Source organism: Dermatophagoides farinae, chromosome 4, assembly GCF_024713945.1.
Source record: "Dermatophagoides farinae isolate YC_2012a chromosome 4, ASM2471394v1, whole genome shotgun sequence".
NCBI classification, from domain to species: Eukaryota; Metazoa; Arthropoda; class Arachnida; order Sarcoptiformes; family Pyroglyphidae; genus Dermatophagoides; species Dermatophagoides farinae.
In genome coordinates this window covers 6,859,688-6,885,852 of record NC_134680.1, presented here as the reverse complement: position 1 = coordinate 6,885,852, position 26,165 = coordinate 6,859,688, and the positions used below count along the sequence as shown (strand labels likewise).

General features: G+C 30.1%; 2 protein-coding genes across 2 annotated transcripts in view; one reads left to right on the top strand and one right to left on the bottom strand.

Annotated features, from left to right (window-relative positions):
* The first annotated feature begins 7,499 nt into the window (after positions 1 to 7,499).
* The window catches only part of LOC124489838 (uncharacterized), an 87,811-nt gene continuing 69,145 nt past the window's right edge, over positions 7,500 to 26,165 (top strand). The window contains exons 1-2 of the mRNA XM_075730701.1: positions 7,500 to 8,797; positions 13,283 to 13,875. The gene's annotated coding sequence lies outside the window, so the exon portion shown is untranslated. The remainder of the gene's footprint in view (positions 8,798 to 13,282; positions 13,876 to 26,165) is intronic.
* Positions 17,068 to 18,222, bottom strand: LOC124490583 (mite allergen Der f 3). Its single transcript, XM_047053107.2, has 2 exons — positions 17,888 to 18,222; positions 17,068 to 17,827 (listed from the first exon to the last, which is right to left on the bottom strand). Exons 1-2 carry the CDS (start codon positions 18,097 to 18,099, stop codon positions 17,260 to 17,262), a joined length of 780 nt encoding a protein of 259 aa, XP_046909063.2. The 5' UTR covers positions 18,100 to 18,222; the 3' UTR covers positions 17,068 to 17,259.

Genomic DNA, 26,165 nt, shown 5'->3' with positions numbered 1-26,165 from the left:
ACCGCGACAACTTGGTAAATGATAATAATGATGATTATTCTTAACAACAAAACTACATTAGATTATTATTGTAACGAAACTGGCCTAAAATGTGAAAAAAAGACTAAATTGAAACTTAACTTTTTTTGTTTTCGTCTTTCTTTTCTTTTCCTTTCTTTTTATCGTTTACTATCATCATCATTATCATTGTAATATTTAGCATGTATTATTTTCTCAACTTTTTTATTTCAATCTTATTTATTCCGTTGTACACTTTTTTGACACTCGATTTTTCTTTCATCCACAATGGTTGGTAGTAGTAGTTTTGGAAATTTTTTCCTTTCTCACAATCACATGTCTATAATGGCCATTTAGTAGTAAATGGTTATGGCTGGCTAGCAGAACTTTTTTTTTGTACCGGTGATTATTCTCGTGGGTCATTTGGATCCATTATTTTTTTTTCTCAAAAAAGAAACCAAAAAAAATGCCACATTTCAATTCTTAAAACGTAGAAAAAAAAACTTTATCTATGATTTAACCCGAAAAGTCCGACAGCAAAAAAAGTGTCGACCAAGCTGTTAGGCGCCGAATTAACCGCAAAAATCAAGAAAACAAAACAACAACGACAACAATAAAAACATTGCCAGAAAAAATAAGAAATTTATTCATTTTTTTTGGGCGACAATACCACGAATGATTATAATGGGTGTTAATAATAATGATAATCTTTATAATGATGACCATGATGATGATCATAATAACTGAAACTGCTTTGGCTGCTGATTGCAATGATGTTGATGATGGTGGTAATAAAAGTCAAACTTTTTTGTTTTCTGGTTCGAGCAAACAGCATTTCTTACGTTTTTGTTCTTGTTTTCATTCGCTTCAGTCGGCTTACAGAAGCGTGTGATCTTCAACAATAAAAATAAACGAACCGAACTCGAAATAATTTTTTTTTGTTGTTTCTTTAAACGAAGACATGCGTTTGACGGGATCCGTTTCAAAGTTTCACCAATTGAAAACAATGGTGATGATCAATGTTCCGGTTTTTATGGATTGATAGGGTTGAAGAAAAATCCAAGCAATGCCATGGTGACAAACCTAGTAGAACTCTTCTTCGAAAAACCTTGATAATGTGAAATATAATGATAATGATGATGATGTTTTTTGGGAAATTTCCAGAAGCCCATCAAACCGAAAATTCTACAGACATCCACCCGTTTTGTAAAAAAGCCATCATCATCATCATTATCGTCCTCGTCATTTTTATTATTCGATTGGATTCAATGTTACCAAAAATAAAAAAATATACACATCTTTTATTGTTTCAGGGAAAAAAAATTTTCATATAACGATAATGATGATGATGAACGAAAGAAGAAAACTGAAAACTGCAACTAGCAACATATACATGCTAATTACAGCAAAAAAGACGAAAAGTTTCAAAATTCCGTTTCATATCACCATCATCATTTTTAATTTTTTTTTTGCTTTTTGAAAAAATAACTGTAAAACCGATATTCATTTTTTTTTGTTGCTAATTCTGTTGATTTTCACTTTTTTTTTCACTGCGACGGCAACAATATTGTTTGTTGAAAAGAAAAATTTCTTTTTTTAAAGAAAATTGTCGTCGTTGCTTTTTCCATCGTCTTTAAGACGTTTTTTCGTTTTTCAGTTTTAATTGAAACAAATGAATATCGAAGGAAATTAAAATGGATTTATTCCATGGCCGTAGAGTAAGAAAATGTATCCATTTTCATTCATTTATTTTGTTCCATCGTCGTCGAAGATTTCTTTTAACCATTATATATGATTAGTAAATGCTATTTTCTTTTTCTTTTTTTTCGTTTCGTTTCATTCATCGTCGACCGAATATCATAGTAAATTGATTGATGGATTAAAAATGTTTGTGTGGCAAGCCTAAATATAAACGAATTGAATATTTGTATGAAAACCAATTTCTTTTATCAAGACTCGTTACGCCATCTACCAATGACTTTTAATACTTATTTTACAAATGAAATGAATCATCATTTTGTCAACTAAACGAAAAAAAAATCGAAATGTTCCAGATGATTTATCTTCAGGCGTTTATTCTTTTTTTCATTTCGCTTTTCTGCATTAATTATTATGAATTTATGCAACGTATTCTAATTAATTAAATGCATTAAAGGCTGAGCCACACACACTTGATGGATATATGAATGATACATGATGATGATCTTGGGTCAAATTCATCCGATACAATCTCATAGCAAATTGGAAAATTTTCGTCATAATTATTCAATAGATCCGTCATCATGGACGAACCTGAAAAAGAGATATTTGCATAAATTCCATAATTCCATAAAACACAACATTTGGCACTCATCATCGGTAATGTTTATCTTTGGTTTGTATTATATCCATCCAACTAACCAACTAACCAACCAACCAACTAACCAACCGAGCAAATAATTGAAAATTATATGATTCATCCATCATCAACCACAATTTATTTTTTCTATGTTCTATTAGTAATAGTAATGGACAATGTCAATGTTGTCTATAGTGGTGCAGGTGCATCGTAGTCGTTTCAACATTATGGAATCGTCCAGAAAAAATACATTTTTCAAAAAAGTGGTTATTTATTTCTCATTGAATACCCGATTTACCATTATTTTCATAATGATATTTACTGATAATGATAATAATTCTTATGAATTCATTTTCTCTCATAATCTTGCTGAACATAATAGTGACAATCATTGCCTATTACTGCAGTTGCTGTTGTTTTTGTTATATGTTCATCATCATTATTAATCTAATAAACACTCATAAAAATGAAATGAAAATGGAAAAAAGAGATTTCTTTCTTCATTATTAGTCCATTAGGTCCTGGTTGTTGTTGTTGTTGTTTTGCTTTTACCGGTTTTTTCATTCATTTGTCAGAAAATTGTAGGTTGATTTTGTTTGTCCATCACAGATCACATCTCATTCTCTCTCTCTCACACATGTTATGAATGAATGTGATTCGAAAATTTTTCCGAAAAATTTTCTTTCTCATTTTACTGGATTATTCCGAACAAACAACAACAACAACAAAATCGACCAAAATGGATTGATGGCAAATCCACTTGGGATCTAATTTGTTTTTGTTTTTGTTTTGTTTTTGTTTTATTTTCATTCGATTTTATTTCTAGTTTATTTTTTGTCGTTTGTTTGTCTTTTCATTTGTTGTTCGATGACACTAGACAATGGAATGAAATGAAAATTGCTGCACTCAATTCTCTCACCCATTCTTCATCCATTTGGAACAAAAACAATGGACCAGAAAAGAAGAAAAAAAAATCTATCGATACCGAAGAAAATCATCATTTCGTCCACTTTTGTTCATTCGACATCTAATGCAGAACAAAGTAAAGTAAAGTCAGAATTTTCAATGTCCGATTGCCCTGAAGATGATAATGTTTGTTTGAAAAAGTTATAAATCTTTGGATTATTATTACTTATTATTATTACATACATACATACGAACAAATCGTTTCTAACTATTTGTTGTTGTTGTCCTCTGGTTGTTAAAATCAATCCCAAAATAAAAAAATGTCAAACCAAGCCAACAAACCTCATTTTTTGGTTGGATTCTTAATGGCCTAAAAAATGGTTATTATTTTGTTGTTTTTCCTATGGTCATCATCATCATCATCATAATCATCATTAATGGACCAATTGGTCATCTTCGTCCTATAATCCACATAAATGCATTTAGAGTTCCTGAAGTTTTTTTTCATGTCTTGTTTTTTTTTGTTCGTAATGAATTCTCATCGAGATTCCATAGGATTAACATCATTATCATGCATTTGTTATTTCCGTACATAAAACATATAAATCATATCGATTGATCGGAAATGTATTCGAATATTCCCCAAAAAAAAAAAACGATTCAAACTCATTTCACAAAAGAATTTTCCCAGAAAACAAAGGATATTGTGGTCATTATCATTTTTTTCGTTTACTGGTCATTAGAAATATCTTACAAAAATGCATCATGTGATTGTGAAAAATTTTTATTCGTATGAAAAGTTTTGTCTTTAATAATGGCAATAACAATAAGATCATTGTTCACATTTGATTTGTCCGGTCCCACATGCAAAATTATTATTCATTATAATGGGCTTTATAACATCAAATGTTCCACAAGAGAAAGAATCGAGCATAATATCCTGGCAATATTGCGTAATGGCAAAAAGCCCATTTTTTCTTGATTCATAATCATTATATTTGTTATATGATAGTTAATCATCTTACAATCTCGGTAAACATTAATAATAATCATAATAGATCAGTTGACATTGGAAGATGTGAAATGATGGAAAATAAATTTTCTTTTTTTTCGTTGTTCGTGCATGAATTTTGATAAGAATCTAATCTGAATAATAGCAACGAATAATAATCTCTACTAAAGAATGTTGTTTATGGCCAATGGTCAATTGTCTACATCTGGAATCTTATGATGATGATCGAAATCAGTAGCAGCAGCAGCAGCAGCTGGTCATCATTAAAAACAATGGTTTTTTTTCTTTTTTTTTTTTACTTTAAAGATTTTCATTGCCAAAGACTTTCTGTAAGCCTCTATTATTTTTGCATTTAAACTTTGAACTTGAATTTACATTTTAAACGGATTTTCATTTTTATAATCCGTCCGAAAAAACAGAAAACATTATTATTATGATTATTACAAACAAAAGAAAAAAATCCGGGTACAGTTGTCGGGTATTCCATAGACTTATTATTATTACATGCAATATAATTTATTATGGCCCACGGACACGCACACCACACACATTGATCATCATCATCATCATTATTATTGGCTTTGGATCGATAGATCGATGACCATTATATTTTCCAACACCGTTTAGATTGTTTGAATGATTCTTAAAATGAAATATTTCCTGTTGTTGTTGTTGTTTTCACAGTACATGTGTGTGTGTTCCATTATTGATGATGATAATGTTGTGAATAGAGTGTGAATTGCACGTGTCTGACACGTGTTATAATTTCCGAAATAGTTTTCAGATGATGATGACTGGTTTTTTTTTGCCTATTGGATGAATGTTTTTGGTTGTCGTTTTCGATACCAGAATAAAATAGAGGTACTTTTCAATTTTCCAAGTTTTCGATTCATTGAATGCTTCGGAAAAAAATGTAATGATTGGATCTTTACCGAAGACGAAAATTTTCATGTCCATTCAATCGGAATATTTTTCGTTCGTATTCCAATAATAACAACAAGAAATGATAATCTCTCCTATTCTTTTTCACGCAGAATTGAACCAGAATTTCTTGGACAGAAAAAAATAGAGAAAATCATTTTCGATCAGATCTTATTTTCACATTATTATTGGGTTTCACTATTCTATCATCTATGTGTTTTTGTGCATGTGTGTGTGTCGAGTAAATTGTCTTGTTGTTGTGGAAATGATAAATTATCATTTTCACAATTGAAACAAATCGAACAAAAAAATTTTTTTTTTTCGAAATGAAATAAAAGAAACATAGTTGGAAAATTGTATGTGTGGGTATATCCAATAATAATAATAATAATAATTCATTGCATCATCAACTTGTTTTCGTATCGCTTGAACAACTGGTGAATTCATTCACCAGAATTGAAATAACAATTTTTCACTTTTTTTTCTGAAATAAAGATCGATCGATTCATCGATCGCAATGTATAGTTGTTGTTGTTGTTGTTTGCTGTTCGTTTGTCGGGCACAGACGAAATAGAGAAAAATTAAAAAATCGAAATGGAGAAAATGTTTTGAGATGGAAAAAGAAAAAATAAACAACACACACACACACATGGTAATTCAATTCTTTTTTTTTCTCGTAGAATTATTATTGTTGTTCACATTTTTCAAAAGAGAGAGAGAGACATGTTTGATGCCAAATAATAATAATAATGCACACACATACGCCCATCATACACACACTACCGATATAGAATTTAGCTCGAGGCTGATAATGGTGATGTTTTTCTTTCCATTCATGATCATCATCAGCATCACCATCTTGGATATTGATGCTGGATTCCGGTTGTTGGATGCAGCAATTCCATTCGTCGTGTGTGTGTGTGTGTGTATTTGATCGTTACATCAACACACACATACAGACAAACAGACAGACACTTTCAATATCAATTTCATTTTGAAACTTTGAAATTTTTTTATTATTAAATTTAGAAAAACAGAAAAAATATTTCTTTGCTTTCGATTCGAATGATGATGATTGGAAACAATTGGGCAAAAGTGAAAAATTCTTCGCACAAACAACGCTATCTACCTTAATGGGCCATTATTTTGTGTCATTATGGATTCAGGGTACAAGTTCCATGATGAAGAAAAACAATTGAACAAAAAAAACATTGAGAATCTGTGTATTTCATTAGTATGAATAACCAGAAAAAAATTGTTTGATTGTTAATTTGTAATGCAAACAACCAACCAATCCCTCCTTGCCAAAACAAGCACAGCAACGATGATTCGCATATTTTGAAAATTTCCTTTAATCTTATTGGGCCGTTGAAACATGAAAATTTCTCATCTAATGATGATGATATGTAAATTTGATTCGAAAAGAAATTTATTCTTTTTTTATTGTTTCAATTTCACTGACTACATGTTTGTTTGTCTCCCAATGGACTATTATAGAGAATCCGGAGAAAAATTGAATTTGTCGTTTTATTTTGAAGAAAAAAAAGAATCCTTTCACCATCATTGATGATTGGTTATAATTCGATTTTCTTGATTGTCGAAATGTTTTTGTTTCCACAACAAAAATTCTCTAAATTGAGTTGAAGTTTCAACTTGACTTTTTTCTACAAAAAAGAATTCAAATTCCAAACATTTTTATTTGAATTTTGAATTTTTTAAAATAAAAAAAACATTCTCATTTCATGTTTCATGTAAGCGTGTGTGTGTGTGGCCTTGATATCTAATATTTCAAACGATAATCAAACAACAAAAAATATGAGGTGTGAACTACCGACATGATCATTGAACACTTGAAATCACATTTTGTGTCAAAATATTTGATTTTCGTTTTCATGCCTTTTCCAATAATAATGATGATTACTGATCATTATCATCATCGATGATGAAATGAGATCAATGTTTTGTCTATCACCATCATTTGTTGTTTTCAGTGAGGAATTTTTTTTTTACTCTTGTGTTTCCTCATTTTGGTCAAGTGGTCATCATCATAGGTCGTTGATTCACGAAATACATATGTCCTTGCATCATTGGTGGTCATCATTGTCTGTTGGTGTGTATGTGTGTGTGTTCAATGTACACATAGAACCCACTTGAAACATCTTTCTATTTTGTTTTCTCGTCCTTATTGTTATTGTTGTTGTTGTTGTCGATTTCGATTTCGAAAAAAAACGAATTTGTTTACCAATCAACCAAATAAGAATGAAATAAATCCAAGTCTTTAGGAATTGAATCAATAATGATTTGCATAAACGATCATTCCATTCCATTCCATTTTTTTCATGAATGACCAACACCATTATCCATGTGAATGAATGAATAAAAGAAAAAAAGAAAATCCCCAATACTTTATAATATTTAGTGTGTGCAAAAATGGAATCGTCGACCCGAATGTTTATCATTATCATTATTATTCATGTGAAAATTACAACCAAACAAACGAATAACCATTTTCAATTGGATCAATAGACGATCCATATGTCTGTGTGTACTTTTTGTTCCATTTGCCTTGTAATAAATGTGTAATTCATACATTTTGTTTTTGGAAACACAAACAAATTCAATCATTGATGATGATGATGACCTGACACGTTTGAGATTTTATTTTCTTTTTTCTTTTTTTTGCTGAATCAAATCTCCGGTGGATTTTTTCTGTTTTCTCCAATCAATCGTGAACAATGTCCGGGAATGTTTGTGTTTAGTTAGCCAAATCATCTGTTTGTGTTTACGCTTTGCCTTTTGTTATTATTATTGACCGCCTGTGTCCAACGTTGAATGAATTTCTCTCTTTGTTATTCCAAATTTATTGAACTTCGATCGAGGTCACATTTCTTCGATTCGAACAGAAGGATCAAATCACCATCATCATCATCAATAATCGATTAAACTAATTAATGAAGACAATAAAGAATGCAATGTCATCATCTGCTTACCAAAGTGTGATAGTTAATTGTGAAAATCTGATTATAATCATCATTATTCTTTGATTGTTTGAATAAATTTTTCACCGATCATTCTTGAAACAACACTTTCATTTCCAGAAGCTAAAATCAATTTTCGAAAAACGCAGTGTTTTTGTGTTTACACACACTTGGATGTGTCAAAAATTGTTTATTTATTTCGCGAAAATAAACAAAGCATCAGTAGCAGTGGTGACGAACAAATTGAATGAACAAATCTATTGCCGTTGTCAAATGAAATGAATGAATTTGGCTAATTTGATTTTGGTCAATTTTCTTCTGCCAACCACCGAAAACAGCACCACTGACTATACGCGATTAAAGAACAAGAAAAAAAGCGCAGGTGGTCGTCATTTTGGTGGGTATACAATCGATTTTTTCACTACTACTCTTCTGCTGCTGCTGCTTTTCATCTCATTTCATCATTTTTGGTATAACGAAGCTAAATAAATTATATCAACCACCGAATTGAAATGGATTGGCAGATTTCAATCCCATTTTTTCGGCCAATAGATGGCGTATCCTATCCATGGACGTTTGTGAAAATTTTTCGAAATTCCAGCTTCTCTTTAAAATTTTAAATTCAATGAAAATTGACCACTTATGGTAAGTTTTAAACGATGATTAGCAGCGAATTATAATGATGACCATTTACAAGTGTTTCACAAAAAAAATTGTTGGAAGCCAGAAGGCATTGATGAATAATTCAAGCGTAGAATTTTGCATTTCCAATTTTTCAAGAAAATTTCCACTCACTCAAACACAACACTGAACAAAGCTTTTAATTTTTTGAAGAAGAAGAAAATTTTCCTTCAAAATTAAATAAATAAAGATCGGTGATCGTGATACTTGAATCTATTGTGGTTATACAGAAATTAAGGCTTCTGAAACATTTTTGAAATTGAAAATTTCATTAAATTCATCATCAAATTTCTAGCCGCTGGACATCACATCGTTCATGTGGACGAGAATTCAAAAATTTTTCGTCTTGACCAATTTGCCTGAAAAAAATTCTTTCTGCATCTTTGAAAGTGAAAATTGATGATCAGAAAAAAATATTCTTGTCTGCTATTTACCATCACCGATGGTTAATCCGATTTAGATTCGTTTGATTGCCAATGATTGATCAATGTGTGATCGAGCTTCTTTCTCTCTGTGGTCTGTGTCATAATCATTATTAATCATTCGTGATCATCAATCCATCTTACCATGATGACGATGATACTACCTTTTTGGTCGATCCATATCCATATATGATATAATAATGGATTATCCAACCAATCAAACTATACGACAGCAACAAATATCGAATTAGCCACAACAACATCATGATCATCATATGAATATATGGTTGCCGTCATAATTCATAATAGGTAATCAATCAAACAACCGAAAATAAACCAGAGGCGTTTCACTTTTTTTTCTGGCCATTCTTTGGTTAGTTGGTTAGTGATGGTGCACATCATCATCATCATCATGTAGAATGTTTCGTGTGGCGCTTGATGTCTTTATCATCATCATTTGATTTTCTTTTTTTTCTGACTTTCGATGATTGTTGTTGTTGTTGCTGTTATTAGATCTAACAAGAAAAAACAAACCAATTCCATGCACACGAAGATTGATCTAAATTTGGATCTACATAGTGAAAATTTTCCAACCATTCGGGTGGTTTGGTTGGTCGTTTTTGTCTTTTTTTCACTCATTTTTTTTCATTTACAATAATAGCAACATACATAAGATGTAATCCTCTTCACGAAGAGGAACGTTTATTCATCCATGTTTCGGGTATGGAAAACAGTGATTATTATCTACCCAATTTTAAACACAAACAAACACACACACACACACACAGAGCTTCAAAGAAGAAAAAAAGTTTTTTCTTTCAAAATCAAATTTTGCGAATAGGATTAGTGATCATAGCAACAACAAAAAAGTCATTGTATAATGATCATGTATCGGTTGGTGTGTGGGTAGTAGTTATTTTGAAAATCAAAAACAACAACAAAAGCTTGCGGATCAAGGTTTTGTTGTTGTTTTATTTTTCGGAAATAGAAAAAATGTTTTGAAAAAACAAGACACGCGAACTGTCACTTTTATTCGTCTCTGTATGTGTGTACGAAAGATTATGATTGATTCACATCGTTTTCTTGAATAAACGATAAAGAATCATTCAAAATTTATTGATCAAATAAACACAAACAATTGAATTTGATCGATTTTAATGTTTTATTTTTTTCTATATAAATCCGGAAATCCACTCAAGTTCATTGACAATTGATGATCATCAATCGATTGATTGTTTTTTTTTCTCAAAGAACAAAAATCCACTTTAAATTTAGTTTAAATCGTTGAAAATCGATTAATTTGTATTAGCGTAAAAAAATAATCATCATCTTGATCAAGCCAATCGAATCCATGACTAATTGTCCAACAGCAGCAAGCAAGCAACGAAGAAAAGAAAACTTGAAATTTTTCTATTTCTTGGAAAAATTGGAATTGGAAATTTATACCTGCTTCTGATGATAATAATGAACTGTTTGATATGCGTTGAACAAAAAAAAAACCTGGCAGGTGGTTATTTTCAATTCGGATTGTCCCGTGTTGTCTGTTGTGTTGTTTGTTGGTGATCAAAAAATGATTTTTTTTCTCCAAATTCAAATCCAATTGAAACTGACTATTGAAAAAAAAGAAGTGTGAAATCCAGTCGGCCGTAGCTAAATAGTTTGATAAAACTCAAAGACCCGACAAAAGAAAAAGAAGAATAGACCTGAGAAACACTGAACAATGATGACTTGAGACTGTAGAGTGAAAGATCATTTTGGATCGTTGAGAATAAAAGAAAAATTTCTTAGCCTTCAATTTCCTTTGACCTTTTTTTTCATTTCATTCCTTTTCTCCAAGGTAAACTTTGACCTAGCCATAGGTAACAACAAAAATCTTTGCTGAATGACAATAGCCCATACCAAGAGACCGATAACAAATTGGTTGGTATTAGTATATTTGCTAATCATAACAATAGCTGTTTGTCAATCACAAAAAAACCTACGATGAAAAGAAGGGAGTGATTACATTCAATCAAAATGATCACTACGGTAGATTTGCTTGTTTGTTTGTTTGAGAAAAAAATATCTAGCCTCAAAATATTATCGTATTGCATCGACTGACAAATGTACAAACGACCAAACGATATTTGATCCAATCGGAACAATATGATAATGATGATGATGATAATGAAAGCCGATACACAAATATACATTGTTTATGGTTGAATAATTCATCGAACCTATTGTTATGCAATGTTTGCAAAGACGTCAAAAAAATTTCTTTGGAACAAAAAAACTTTTTTTCTTAACGTTTGGATGGATCATGTTTGCATTTTCTCATTCTCAAATACAACATATGTCACCTGAGAAATGAATATTAAAGAAAATTAAACTCAAAATTGAACCGAAAAATAAAGCAACAAAATCCGTTTGCTCAAAATCAATTAAAGTAATTAAATTTTTTCATTGGAAAAAATACCAGAGAATCAAAGAAAGAAACAAAATGAATGAGAAAAACAAAAATTCAATTTTCATTCATTGAAAAAAACCTGCTGTGAATCTAATTTACTTTCATCATCATCATCATCATCTGACGGTTATTATGAATTTCAAAAAAAAATGAAGAGAATTAAATTAGAATTGTGATTAATGATGATGATCATCATCATCATGAACGGAATAATTTTTCCATGAATTCAATATATCAGTATGAGTTCAGTGTGTTCGTGTGTGCTAATTGATTTTTTATCAGAGAAAAAAATTCATGTTCGTGCCATGGCTAGCCAAACAAGAGAAAACAAAAGCATTGCCGATCAATTAGCTGATGACCGAAATGTGAATATATTAAACTCGAACAGTGTATGTATGTGTGTGTGTCCCCAACGAAAGAATCTCATGTTTATCATACGATAAATTATTACCTGATCGAATCACACACAAATCGAAATGGAAATGAAATTATCTACAACAGTGGAATAAATTATGAAAAGTTTTCGGTTTTGTTTTCGGTTTCGAACAATTACGAAGCAATTTTTTCAATTTCTCACCTTTCGGCTGATATATCCACATATGATGAAGTGATTGATAATCAATTTTTTTTACCGACAAATGACAGATCAAGACAATTTTCAATTTGATCAACAAAAAAAAATCAATTAACAGGTGAATTGTGATAATCGTCGGAAAAATTTGACATTTTTTCAATTAAATAAAATTCACACCTGTGCAATATACCTGTCAAAACATTTGATTATTATTCATTAAAAATATGACAAACGGATTTTGAAGGCGGACAAATTGGCAATTTTAATATATGTGAAACCTACGCACACTTGGTATACAAGATTTTAATCGGCAATAATTCTTTTCGTTTTTGGAAAAAAAATGGAATCGTCAAATTGAAAATTTGACAAACAAAACACTGCTTGAAGGTATCGTACAAAAATACATCGAACCGAATCAATTTTTCGATTCTCAACACTTTCCAATTGCATGTTTGATGAACAGAACAACAACACTAGTTTGTTCCTAAACAATTTTGCAATCAATTGTTTTGTCGTCGTTGTCGTTTATCGTTTGTTGTTGTTCAACATTACACAATTCTTATTAAGACTGAATGAATCATTTTTTCCGCTTTGGGCATTTTTCATCTTATGCAATAGAATTGAGAATTCATGCAAAAATATTCTTCACTGATGATGATGATGATGATGATAATGAAATTCTGTATGTTTACTAGTTTATTTATTTATATATTTATATTTATATTTATTTGTATGATTATCTAATTTGATTTGATTATTGATGTTTGAATGAATAATAATAATGTTCATCATCATGTGTTATATGGGTGTATGTTATATATGAACGGATGAATAATCATCTCGCGAGCAAACTTTCAAAATAAAAAAAAAATCTTAATTTTTTGTATCAACAAAACATTATTATTTTGCCGTTGTTTGTTGTTGTTGTTGTTATTATTATTATTATTATTGGAACATAAACGTTTGATGCATCGTTTTTTTTTGCTTTCGACAAATTTTTCTAGAATCGATCACGCGCACATCCAATGAATATGGCATATCATCAATGAATGAATTCTGATCATTATCAAAGCACCACATGTGATCATATTATGTGCATTCTCTATTTATTAAATTGGATTATTAACACTGTGAATGATGCTAAAACATGCACACACACACAGAGACACTCTTCAATAATTTCGGGACAAATTTCCAGATAAAAGATTCAGTTTTTTTTGAAAAAAATTGAATTTTTCTTTCTTTTTTGTTTGTTTTAAAATTTGCAAAGTTTTCAATACACACACACACACATGTGATCTCTCCCTTTCTTGTGATCTACAAAACACTGATTAGCCAAGACCAACACATGGGACAGTGATGAAAACGAAATTCAACATAACCCATATTCCTATCAAACAATTTCATCATCATTGACATTGAAAATTCTTGTTTTTTGTGGCCCAAAACTCAAAATCAACATCAACATCATTGTGATTTTATTTCCATTTTCATCTAAATCATCATTAAGACATTATAAGTATATTTTGATGTCAAACAAGCAGCATACATTACCAATTGTCGTTGCTATCTGGTTGGTTTTTACGCTCGTTTTAATGTAAGTTTATCCGTTTTTTTTTCTTGTAATAAAATCAAAATGAATTCGTCCCCACATAATATACATGTTTGTGTGTGTGAAACCTGAATGATTTATTTCTTAAATTCTTTGTACAATAATAATAACAAGTTAATAGAATCGTAAAAAGCGAATGAATTCACTCTCTTTTTCCATGTTGAATGTAGTAATATAATTAGATTATATCCAGGGTAGAAAAAATTATGATTGAAAAATCATCATTATCATTTAACATAACATGCGAACAAGCTGTATGTATGAATGGAATGAAATGAAACATGACGAAAATGAACCGCATAATAATAATGATGATGCTGATGATGATGTGAAAAACCGAAAAACGAGGAACCCATTTTTTTCACTCGTGTTCAATAAACGAAACATTGATAATCATAACCGAGCCATGTTTTTTCCGTTCGTTCCATATCGGACAATATTTTCAGGGTCCTGTATTTTCAGATTTTTGTTCGTTTCATGATAACGAAAATGAATGAATGAATGATGAGCAATTTTCAATAACAATTCAACAACGATAACTTTGCTTTTTTGAATTATTATTATGGCGAAAAACGAAAGAAAAATTCTTGAATTTAATTCACTTTCCGGAATTCATCATCATCATTTTCGAAGATGATGAGAATTTCAAGTCAATTTTTCGTCATTGAATCAAGTCTGATATTAAAGATTTTTTTTTTGTTGTATAATAAAAGCATTATGTAACAGGATATTTTTCCGATATGGATAGGAAAATCGATTTTTTCGTTTCTTTTTCGATAATTTATTCCTCTGTTTTCAATAATAATGATTTTTCTTTTTTTTGTCTCAACTTTTTTTTTGGTTTAAAAAAATAATCGGAAATTTCCCTGAGAACATTGGTTAAAAAAAAACTTTTCATCCAATGATCATCATTGGAAATTCCATTTCCGTTCATTGAAATTTGATTGGCATGTATGGAAATTGCAGGAAATAAATTTAGAAATTCCACCACTAAATTCACAATGAGAGATGGTCATCATTGATTTCCGAGTAGTTTTTTTTTCTTTTCGAAATGTTTCATCACTCAATGAAAGTATTGACATTCAAAAATTCAATGCTGATACACGATTGTTTAATGACCACCACCAACCAACAATAGGCAACAAAACAGCCGTAACTAACTAATATTTTGTGATCCAATAGCAATCCAATAATAATCATCATTATTATTATAATCTATAAACCAAGTATTAATAACTGTCTGTGTGTGTGTGTGTTTGTATGTTGCAAGCAAGAGAAAAAACCCTAATGAAAATCAATTAATACAGTGCTAAATGATTTATAAATGTTAATATAATATAACCCCTGATAACTTACTATGGCTTAACCGTTATATAACGAATATTAATAACCGTACTCCTCCATGATCCAAAGATTATTATTTTTATCATCTACCAACGAGAAAAAAACGGACAAATTCTTTTGCTACAACCACAACAACAACAACAACAACACGATCATAATCATAATAATCATCATTGAAATTTTATTTTTTTTTGTTTTCACAATAATCTCATTTACATAATCATCATCATCATTGTGTGTATCTGCATATATACACTTTTCTGGTATCAATTTTTTTCTGGTTCGCTTTTTTTCATCGGTATGTAGCGATATATTTCTATGCCCAGTTGGTGGTGTATTCGTTTTCAGGTTTTCGTGTCTGTGTCTGTGTCTGTATGTGTGTGTGTAAAGTTAATTGTCACGAAGTGATGATAATGGATTAATATTTGGTTCAATGGTTTTTTTTTCGTCCACACAAACACAACACAAAATACAATGAACTTGTAACAATAAAAAAAAGTTACTGTTGTTGTTGGTGGTATTGGTGGTGGTAGTGGTGATGGTCAGTGAAAATAATCAAAATTTATTATCGTTATGGGCCACATTTTTTTCGTTATTTCTATTTCGGTAAGAGTTTCATGTTGAAAAATACGAATTTTTCGAATCCAATTGACCACGAACTACTACCAATGACACCGCAATTTTCATCCTCATCATCATCATTATGGACAGGAAATGAATGTATTTTTGATTTTTTTTTCTCTCTATTGAAACTGAAAATGGAAATTATATTATCCATTATGGTTGTAGTCGGTAAATGTAGAAATAGAAATTTGTTTTTTGTCGTTGGGAGAATTTTTTTCTCTACTTTCCATCATCATTTATCAATCGATCAATAGAACATTCTGATTCTATCGCTTTTTGTGTGTGTGTGTGATTCATAATAAAAGCAGAATTTCATTTCTTTCATCATCTATGTTTTTTTTTCTTTTCATAGATCAGGTACAACGAAATTCCATTATAATAATTCGATATTATGATGATGATGATTCAATAGCTTGTTTGTTTGTTTTTGATTAGGTTTGATTTTTCATACGAATTTGTTTGAGATACGAAGATACAAGCAGGTTGGAGTTGGCATTGTTGTTGTAAATCCATATTCCATCTGTTCATTCGGAATCGAAATCAATTTTGCCATTTGAAGTGATGAATTTTTTTTTTCATCAAACCAATCTTTCAATTTGAAAAAAACGTTTGATTCATTGTAGAATGGACAGAAAGTTTTTCTATTTCACTTTTACCAAATACTTCCTCCGAGGATTTGTCGAAAGTTTTATTTTTAGAGCCAATTTATTGTTTTTTTTTTCGTTGTTCATCAAATTCTTGCTCATCCGTTGTTTGTGAACATTGATGATGATGATTGTTGTTGTTGTTGTTGTTGATTTCTCTTGAGTGTTATGTTTGGGTTCCAAATTCTTTTAAATCATTATTTTTTTTCATTTGGACAATAACAAAGAAAAAAAAGTTATCACTCTAGTTTATCAGATAAGAAAAAGCTTAAATGAGTTCGATTCGATTCGAATTATCTTCCTGGACCAATTTGTGATTTCAAATCCTGGTCAATGTGTATGGTTTATATTCTATGATTGGCTCTGTTCAAATCGATTTTTTTACCAATACTTTCAAAGCTTGAAAACAAACAAACATCCGTCCGAATCGCACGTGTTTCAATCACCAGCAACATCACGTTGTGTGTGATTGAATCTCACGGGTATTCATTAGCAGCTAAACGAAAACTTTTGATTAATAACTGAGTTATGTTTTGATTAACATTAGAAATGAAAAAACCTTTCCTGGTGGCTGTTCATTCAATTTTATTTTTCGAAACAAAAATCAATTCTCTTCGGTCAATATTGATTTTGTTGTTTTTTTTACTTTGGATAAAAAATAAAGAGATAGAAGAAAAAAGAAAATTATAAAAAACATAATGATTGCACGTAAGGGTGTATTATTGTGCCATTGTGGCCGTTGTTGCCATTTTATCATTCACTGTGAACGTTTTGATTCAATCCAATCGACAAAATTACCAACACGTGTATAGACACCTGGATAACCTTTACGTGCACAACCATAACCCCATGAAACAATACCAACAATTTGTTTAGTGGCAATATCAACAACTGGTCCGCCAGAATCACCTTGACATGAATCAACACCACCATTAGCGACATCACCGCCGCAAATCATATTTTCACTAACATCGGCGCCTGCTTTTGAATATAATTGGTCACATTGTTCACGTGATACAACATCAATATCAACACGTTGTAATTCCGATGGTAATGAATAACTTCCTTCCTGAAGATAACCCCAACCAGAAACACGAATTTTATCACCAACTTTTACATCTGATCCTTGTGGTGGCAATGGTACGGGTTTAGCATTTGTTTGATCCAATGTCATTGGTGTTTTGAGTTTTATCAATGCAACATCATTATCGATAGTCATGCTATCATAATTTTCGTGTTGATAAATTTCCGCCACTTGAATCTTTTCACCACCAGATGCATGTTTAAGAGTATTGTAACGAATTGAAAGTTTTTTTGCTGATTGTCTATGGTTTTTTTGTGCGAGAATGATTTATCAAGTCAAAAATTTACAAAAAAAAACTTACCCATTGACACAATGTGCAGCGGTCAAGATCCAATATTCATCCAGGATACTACCACCACAAAAATGGCTGCTTGATTGCAAGGAAATTTGATATGGACAATCACCTGCTTTTGCTTTCACACCACCAACAATAGTTGCATTTGGTGATGATGGAAGAATCGGTGTGGCCCAAGTGTTTGCAGCCAATAACACGACAATGGTAAGAATCATCATCTTGGTTCGATTTCAATATATGATTTATTTGTTAATTTGAAAAATTGATTATGATGCTTGCCAAAGAAAAATCGTTGTGCTTTTATACCAAATTTTTTGGTTTTTTTTCTTTCTTTTAATTGTTATGACTATACGATACCACCAGGTTTGTGTTTGTTTGTGTGTGTGATAATAATGTTGATTATCTTTATTGTCATCATTTTCATTATATGGTAATGATTGTGTGCGATGTGCAAAAAAATTTAAAATTAATTTATTATTATTATTTCCAGATGCTTGACAATCATAAATCAATGAATCCTTTGGTATTTTATCAGTGTTATTGAAATTTACGTGCAATAAACTCAAAAATTGTTATTGGAGTAGGGTAGTAGTTGTCGATGACGTTGTCAATTTCAAATGAAAAAAAAAATAAAAATTTCAATCCACATGCAATTATGATGATGATTAGTGATAATAACCTAAATTGAATTTTTTATTATTTTCTTTCGATTTCAAATTCAATTTGCAGCATATGATGTAGACATCATGCACACATTTGTGTCCGGTATCATAATTTTTGGAAAAAACAAATTTAAATTAAACCGACTTGTTCAGTTGATAAACCATAGAATAAATTGTGTTTAGATTTAATCAAAAAACCAGAAAAACAGCAGCTAATGAATCGGCTAACTAGCTTTCTACTATAGCACATCATCAATGATGATGATGATGATGATGGCGATTAAAATAAACCACCAAAACCAAACAGAAAAACAATTCGAATCAACAACGACAGTTTGATTTTCCCAATCCCAATCGAATTCACAGCTGATGATTACAATGATGAAAATGGTCGTTTGAACGGTCGGTCGGTTAATTCAATTGTGGTATTATCAGGCAGGAATTTTTTTTTCATTTTCTCTTGCCCGACACACACACACGCGCTAAGTTTTGTTTGGTGAAAAAACCAAGATTTCAATCATCATCATCATCATCATAATGATCAGGAAATCAACTTTGTAACGAACACAGAATAAGTATAGACAATTCTATTCGAGAATGGAATGATCCAAAACCGAAAAAATTGAAAAACTTTTTTTCTGTTCATCTTCATCCTAAAATTGATTGCAAATGATATCGATGAATAAGCATTTGACATTTGATTACACCTGTATAAATCTTTTCAAAGTTTGATGATGACGGATAAATAATTGGATTTTTTTGCTTTTCACGTTATTTCAATTTTCCATCGATTGAGAGAAGATATCTTATTCATTTTGCTGTTTTAGAATTCAATTGATTCAATTGAAAATGAATGTTACAGAAAGAGCGAATATTCTCATTCAAAAGGAATGGAATTCAATGAATGATTCAGAATCCATTATGACACGACGACAGTCACTGTTCGTGATGTGATTAGGAATTTTTTTTTCGTTTTCAAGTAAAAAAAAGACAAACTTTTTATATCAGAAACACTTTCTTTAAAAATCGTAAAATGAAAAAAGTGTTTCAAATTCAATGCATTGTTCTTGTTGTTGTTGTTGTTCTTGTTTGAAATCAAACAAAGAATGATGATCAGTCAAAACGAAAAACAATTCTGTGTTTGTTGAGTGTTTTTATCAATTTTACAAAAGTTTTAGATGAATAAAACATTTATACTCAGATTTCGCTTCATAAATCTTTTTGTCTTTTTTTTTCTCTGGTCAAAGTGAATGAATGGACAATTTTTCAAAATTTTTATTTTTAGAACATACCTTGGTGGTCTAAAACAAGAAAAATTAATTATCACAAATTCAGCATCATGGATTATGACATAATTTCCTTTTTATGATTATGATCAACAACTGACTCGATTGATGATGATCAGTTTTTTGTTTTTACTTATTTTTATCGAACTATCGATTTATTAATCAAAGTCATTCATTAAATAGAGATTTAGAAACATTAACATTACATGAATAGCTAACAAACGTAAAACGATAAAATGAATCAATTTACAACAAGTTTCTGAATGATGATGATGATTAACAACCTTTGAAATAATCATCGATTCATTCATGTCTATTAATTAATTGATATACGATAAATATGTGATTCGATTATTGATTAATTAATTTGACTTTTTTTTCTAATCATCGTTATTTTTATTTCCAAATGTTTCAATTTCCAGTGTTGGCCAATAGATGGCCACACCTGTATTTGTATGATATTTTTTCATTCCATTACTCTTTTGATTGACGGTTTTTTTTATTGATCAGGTTAATTTGATTCCATTTGTTATTATTGCTGCCAATGAGGATTAGAATCAAAATAAAGAAATTGATCTATTGAGTAAATGGCGATGTAATTTTTTTTTTGCTACTGTATAATGATGGCAACTGCCGTTATTTTAAAATTGAAAATTTTTTTCCATGTTGAAAACAACAACAACAAAAATCTGAATAAAATTTGCATTTTTCAATATTATTTTCGAATCAATCAATTGGATTTAAAAATGAGAAACCATAAAACAACAACAATTTTATTGGTGAAAAAAAAATGAACAAGAAAATTCGTTGTAAAAATAATGAATGCTCGTCGATATCGATATTTTTGTCTATTCAAAAATGGACCAATATTATTCACCCAAAAACGGGAAAAAATACGGTTATTATTACCATCATTTATAATGATTGTAAATGACTTTTTGTTGTTGTTTTGTTTTATTTGAAAAAAACTCGTGAAAATTTGAATGAAAAAATTATTAGGATGATGACGATGGACAATGGCTCGAATAAAACGAGGTTAAATTAGTCAAGTTTTTTTTCTTCTATTCCATTTTGTTGCTATTGTGCTTTGCATTTTTTTTTGTTCCATTTTTATCATCAATTTGAGTTTTATTTTCCTTTTTTTTCCTATTCACTCATTCAATTCAGGTAGTTTTTTTTGTGTGAAAATGAAATGACTACAATACTACAAGATGTGAAAATTAACCTGAAAACATTTTTTGTATTGAAATTGCATCTTTGAATTGTTGAAAATACATTCAATTGAATCCGATGTTGTAATTATCATCATCGACATGATGATTATGTTTGAAAAAAGTGATTAGTAATTAGCAATAAATCATTAATACCTGTCATCATCATCACAGAAATACACAATAATTGTGTGCGTAGTGTGTTGAACAAAGATTGTAAACAGAAAAATCGTAGATTTTATCTATGGATAATGATTGCATACATCGATTATATTTGTTTCTTATTTTGGTTTATAAAATTTTCGTAAACAAATGCTGGTTGATGATGATGGTTGTGTTCAAACAGTCAATTTTTTTTTGTTGCTAAAATCCAATTGATCCATTTAATTTTTTTTTCGATAGATATAATGGACAATCAGACAAAGTCTAAAGCGCCTAAAGTTTTGATCAATTTAACGCACTCACACGCACACAAATGGCTACTAGCCATCATCATCATCATTGTTATTATCGACAATAATTTGATTCAAATGTAAATGTTGTAAAAGAGAAAATTTTCAAAATTTTTTCCCTTCAAATTCTCTTTGTCATTGGATTTTTGTCTTTGTTTTTTTTTGTTTGTCTCAATAAAAGGTCGATTGGATTCTTGTTAATCCAGAACGGATTATCCTCGTGTTTATTGAACACGATGATTTGTAACTTGTGTAATAATAATGACAATCATACATACATCTACACTGTGTGTGTATGTCTAGTGGATCGATCAATAATTATTTCAGTTAATTTCAGTTTAAAATTACTAACTAAACGAATAAAAATGATAATTCATGATTATTATTGACGAAAATCGATCATGTCAGATAGACAGACAGTAGTTTTTTTCCCTCTGAACAATAATCAATAATTTTTTCTTTCTTTCCTTCTCACATCATCATCATAATTACTGATTATTGATTGACTGGAAGCGGGGCATGAATGAAAAAATTATAATTTTTTTTAAAATTTAAAAAAATTTTCTTTTCCACTTGATTATTTCGACAGCGATTTATTTTGAATCATTTCGTTGATGAATGATGAATGTAATCTATACTACTACACATGGATAGATAAATTGCATATTGATTTTTTTCTGTTTGTTTGTTTGTTTTTCTTTCTCGCTCTCTTTTTTTGGCCATACAACTAAAAAATGTGAAATGTACATGGACAAATTACAAATGCAACAATGTTCTCTAAGGGCAACGATGAGAAAAAAAATCAAAATTCAATTGATTTCAATAATAAACGAGGATAATTATCATTGCCATCAACATCATATCATCGATATGCTTGCTTGTTTGTCATTTTGTGTGTGTATGTGTGTTTCAGATTGTTTTATTTTCACGCTTTATTTCTCTATTCGAGACAAATTGACATCAGTAATGCTTAATGATAACTGTACAGGTTATTGGATTGAATCAGAAAAATTTGAATTTGAATTTCGTTTTGTTTTTTTTTTTTTTTTTTTTTTTTTTGGGTTCCAGTAGTCTTTTTTGTTTTGTTACAAAATCCGATTGTATTTGAATCATGATATTTAATATTTGTAAATCAAAAATGTCTCATATCGAATTGTTTGGCCCGATTTATTTTTGATTGTGTATGTGTATCGAATTGAGATTGAAATAAAGAAAATAGTCCAATTGTCAATGGTTTTCGACATGAACGACAAACTCGGACATTGGTCAATCAATCGATCATTAAATGCAACAAAAAGGATCACAATGTTGTTGTGGTTGTTATTGTTTCCAATCTGATCATTAAATATTTCATGTTTTTGCAAAAATCCTCATCATTCAAATGCATTTAAATGCATTCAAATTCGATTGATTTGTTATTAATGATTGTGTTGTCTAAATGTCATCATAACATCATTTTATATAATAATGGCTAATTGTTTCTTTTTTGGTTTTCACATAATTCAAATGGAAGAAAAATATTTTCCAATTCAAAAATCAAATTGTAAATTATCCATATCATATTTTTTAAAAAAAAATTACAGATCAATCTCTCAATTCATTTTCATGTGAAATATTTCATTCGATTTTTTTTCGATCAAATCAAATTGAAAATGGATTGGCTGTTGTATCAAATATCGAATGAAATGTGCTTGATTTAGCATGAAGCACGCGTTGACAAAAAAAAAATTCATTTTATTTCAACGATTACGCGTGTTTTGGATTATATAATCGAGTTGAATTCAGAAAATCCTTGCATACGTGTTATCTGGATGATGATGAAAAGTCATTCATTTCTCTGAATTTTCGAAATGAATGTAATCTTTAGAAACTTGAGCTGCTGATGAGAAAAAAGACATTGACAAATGACAAGTAATCTGTCTGTATGTGTGTGTGTTTCTTCGTTTTCGAAATTCCTAAATCAAAATCTGTGCACATCCAGGAATGAAACAAAAAAAAATTTCTTAATGACATCAACCATGTGCGTGCACAACCCTTTCATCAATTTAATGTAGCAAAAAAAAGCTATTTTTTCAAACGCAAATCAATTCAACCAAACACACGTGTCTGGTTGAATTGATTTGAATTGAATTCTTTTTTTTCCATTTCTTTGTTTTCGTTTGCCAAAAACGTTTTTTCATCACCGGAATTCAATTTTAAAAGTTTCAAAGTTTTTCTTTGATGCCGATGAAAAAAAAAATTTTAATTGGATTTCTTGATAAACATTTCTTCCACCCCGGTTATTCCTGAATTGTCGATTCATACCCGGTTTCTGTTTTGGCCATTCAAAGAAACGAATTTGTATTAATTTTTTGTTTTGTTTTGATCTGTTGATATATTTGATGTTGGCGTCTAACCAAAATAGAAACGAAAAATTTTTGGTAGCCCAATACTAATCGATCTTTAGATAAATAGCAAACAAGATTCGATTAGAATATTGTTGTGTGGGTGACATAAAACGGTAGATGCAATGATCGGTTCTCTGGTTGATTTGATTTTTTTTCGACAGAAAAGGTAGCAGTTTGATTGTTTTCTGTTGTGTGATTCATTAATCGAACCAAACGAGAATGAAAAAAATACATTATCTCCTCGCGCATCACAAAGAATCGCATACACAATGGAAACAACCATGAACCATTTATCATTTGATTGACTACCCTATTGATGATCATCATTATAATGATGATGGTGATTATTAATAACTTTGCCATTTACCACCACCACCACCACCCACACACCTATCTATCTACCTCCGTTATAATTTTTCATCTTTCTACCCACACAACTTGTCGAACATTCGGACAGTCCATTTTCAGTTTCATCGAAAATGAATCGATCAGATTTTATGGTTTGGCAATCAAAACAAGCTCTTTGTTTTTGTTGTTGTTGTCGTCGTTTGAAAAAACAAAATACATCCGCCTTTCCCGTGAATAAAGTTCGGAAACTATTTTGATTTGTTTGCATTTTTTTCTTGTTTTTTCTTGTTTTTCGTTTTCTCTCTATGTGTGTAAGTGTGTGTGGTGAAATGGATTTTCCATTTTGGTTTCGGGTTGTCTCCAGCTGCTTCGTTTTTTTTTTTTTTTTGTTTTGTTTCAACTATATTTACATCGCCTTTACAAACAAATCCAAACTGGATATTAAGGTTGTTGTTGTTGTATGGCATATAATATTATAATGATGTGGATCAATCGTTGATGACAATGTTGTTGTTGCCAAAAAATACTACATAACATTACCGAATGACATTTTTCGACAAATCAAACAACTTTTAGAAACAAAATGAAAAAATGGAATCATCCTGGTTATAACTTTTTGCAAATTCTAGTCGTTGTTTGTTTGATTTTTCTCGTAGCACGTTGGTAATTATTACCAAAAATCATTTTATAGTCAATCAATGTTGAATCAATTTCTTTTTTTCCTGGTAAATTGGATTCTACATGTTTAATGATGACAATGATCATCATCATAATGATAATCAAATGTAATTATAGCCAAAATATAGTAAAATATAAACATACACAAATTGTAAATCTAATGTACGTATGGCCATTACCGATGATGATGGTGGTCATTGACTACCAAGTTTGGTTATGCTTTTATTTTTTCCAATTTAGTGTTCTGTTTAGATTTGTTCAAGATTAGGTCATGTAATGTGTGTGTGTGTGTGTGTTCGTGTGATGCACGTGTTCAATTTATTATGATCACTTGTCATTAGTTTAGTTGAATGTTTTTCTTGTTTTTTTGGCTCATTTTATGCATTTTTTTTGTTGGTCTTGGTAAATCGATATCGATTTCATTGCCTGTATTTGTTCATGTTGTGTACGAGAGATGCAATTTTCAATGTTTTTTTTTCAGGGATGAATAGATACAACGACGATGTTTTTATTATGATAATGATGAAACTGTCAATGAGAAATCATAAATCGTGTGTGGATGCTTTTTTGTTGTTGTTAGTTCATTGTTTGAAACGTTGGCCAATGCAATATTTCAATTTGAATTTTCCACTTATTTTCTGAATATTTTCATTTTTCTAGCAACGATAAACTGATGAAATGTATTGCGAAAAATTCAATTGTCCATGATCATTACCACGTGTCTTTGAATCAAATCATATCGAATTCCCTGTGGATGATGATTTCTTGTTACAATGAAATTACCATTTTTTTCAATTCATATAAAAATTGCTCATCATTTATCAATATTGATTATTTGTAATTTTTTTCTGGTAAGATTTTAAATTTCTCGAGAAATTTCTTCGCATTCAATTGTTACAATTCCGGAATAATGAGGCTGCGATTCTGCTTGTCATTTATGAAAAATGCACGTGTCATCTATTTCGGCTACGTTTATTATTCACCAATAATCATAGGTAGATTCTCTTGCACGAAAACAATTGATGTTTTGTGTTTGCGATTTGTTTTGGACCATTATTTTGGGATTTTAAGCATCAAAAGCAGAAAACAATCAGGAGAAAATAAAATATTTGTGTATTTTCATCAACAAAAAATAAATAACCGAGATTTGATGATGCGAATCCAAGAGAATTCTGTTGTTTGTAAAAGAGTGTGTTGTATTCGAATTTTGGGAGAAAAAAAAATTAAATAAGAAATGAACCTCTCCTCAACAAAACTAAA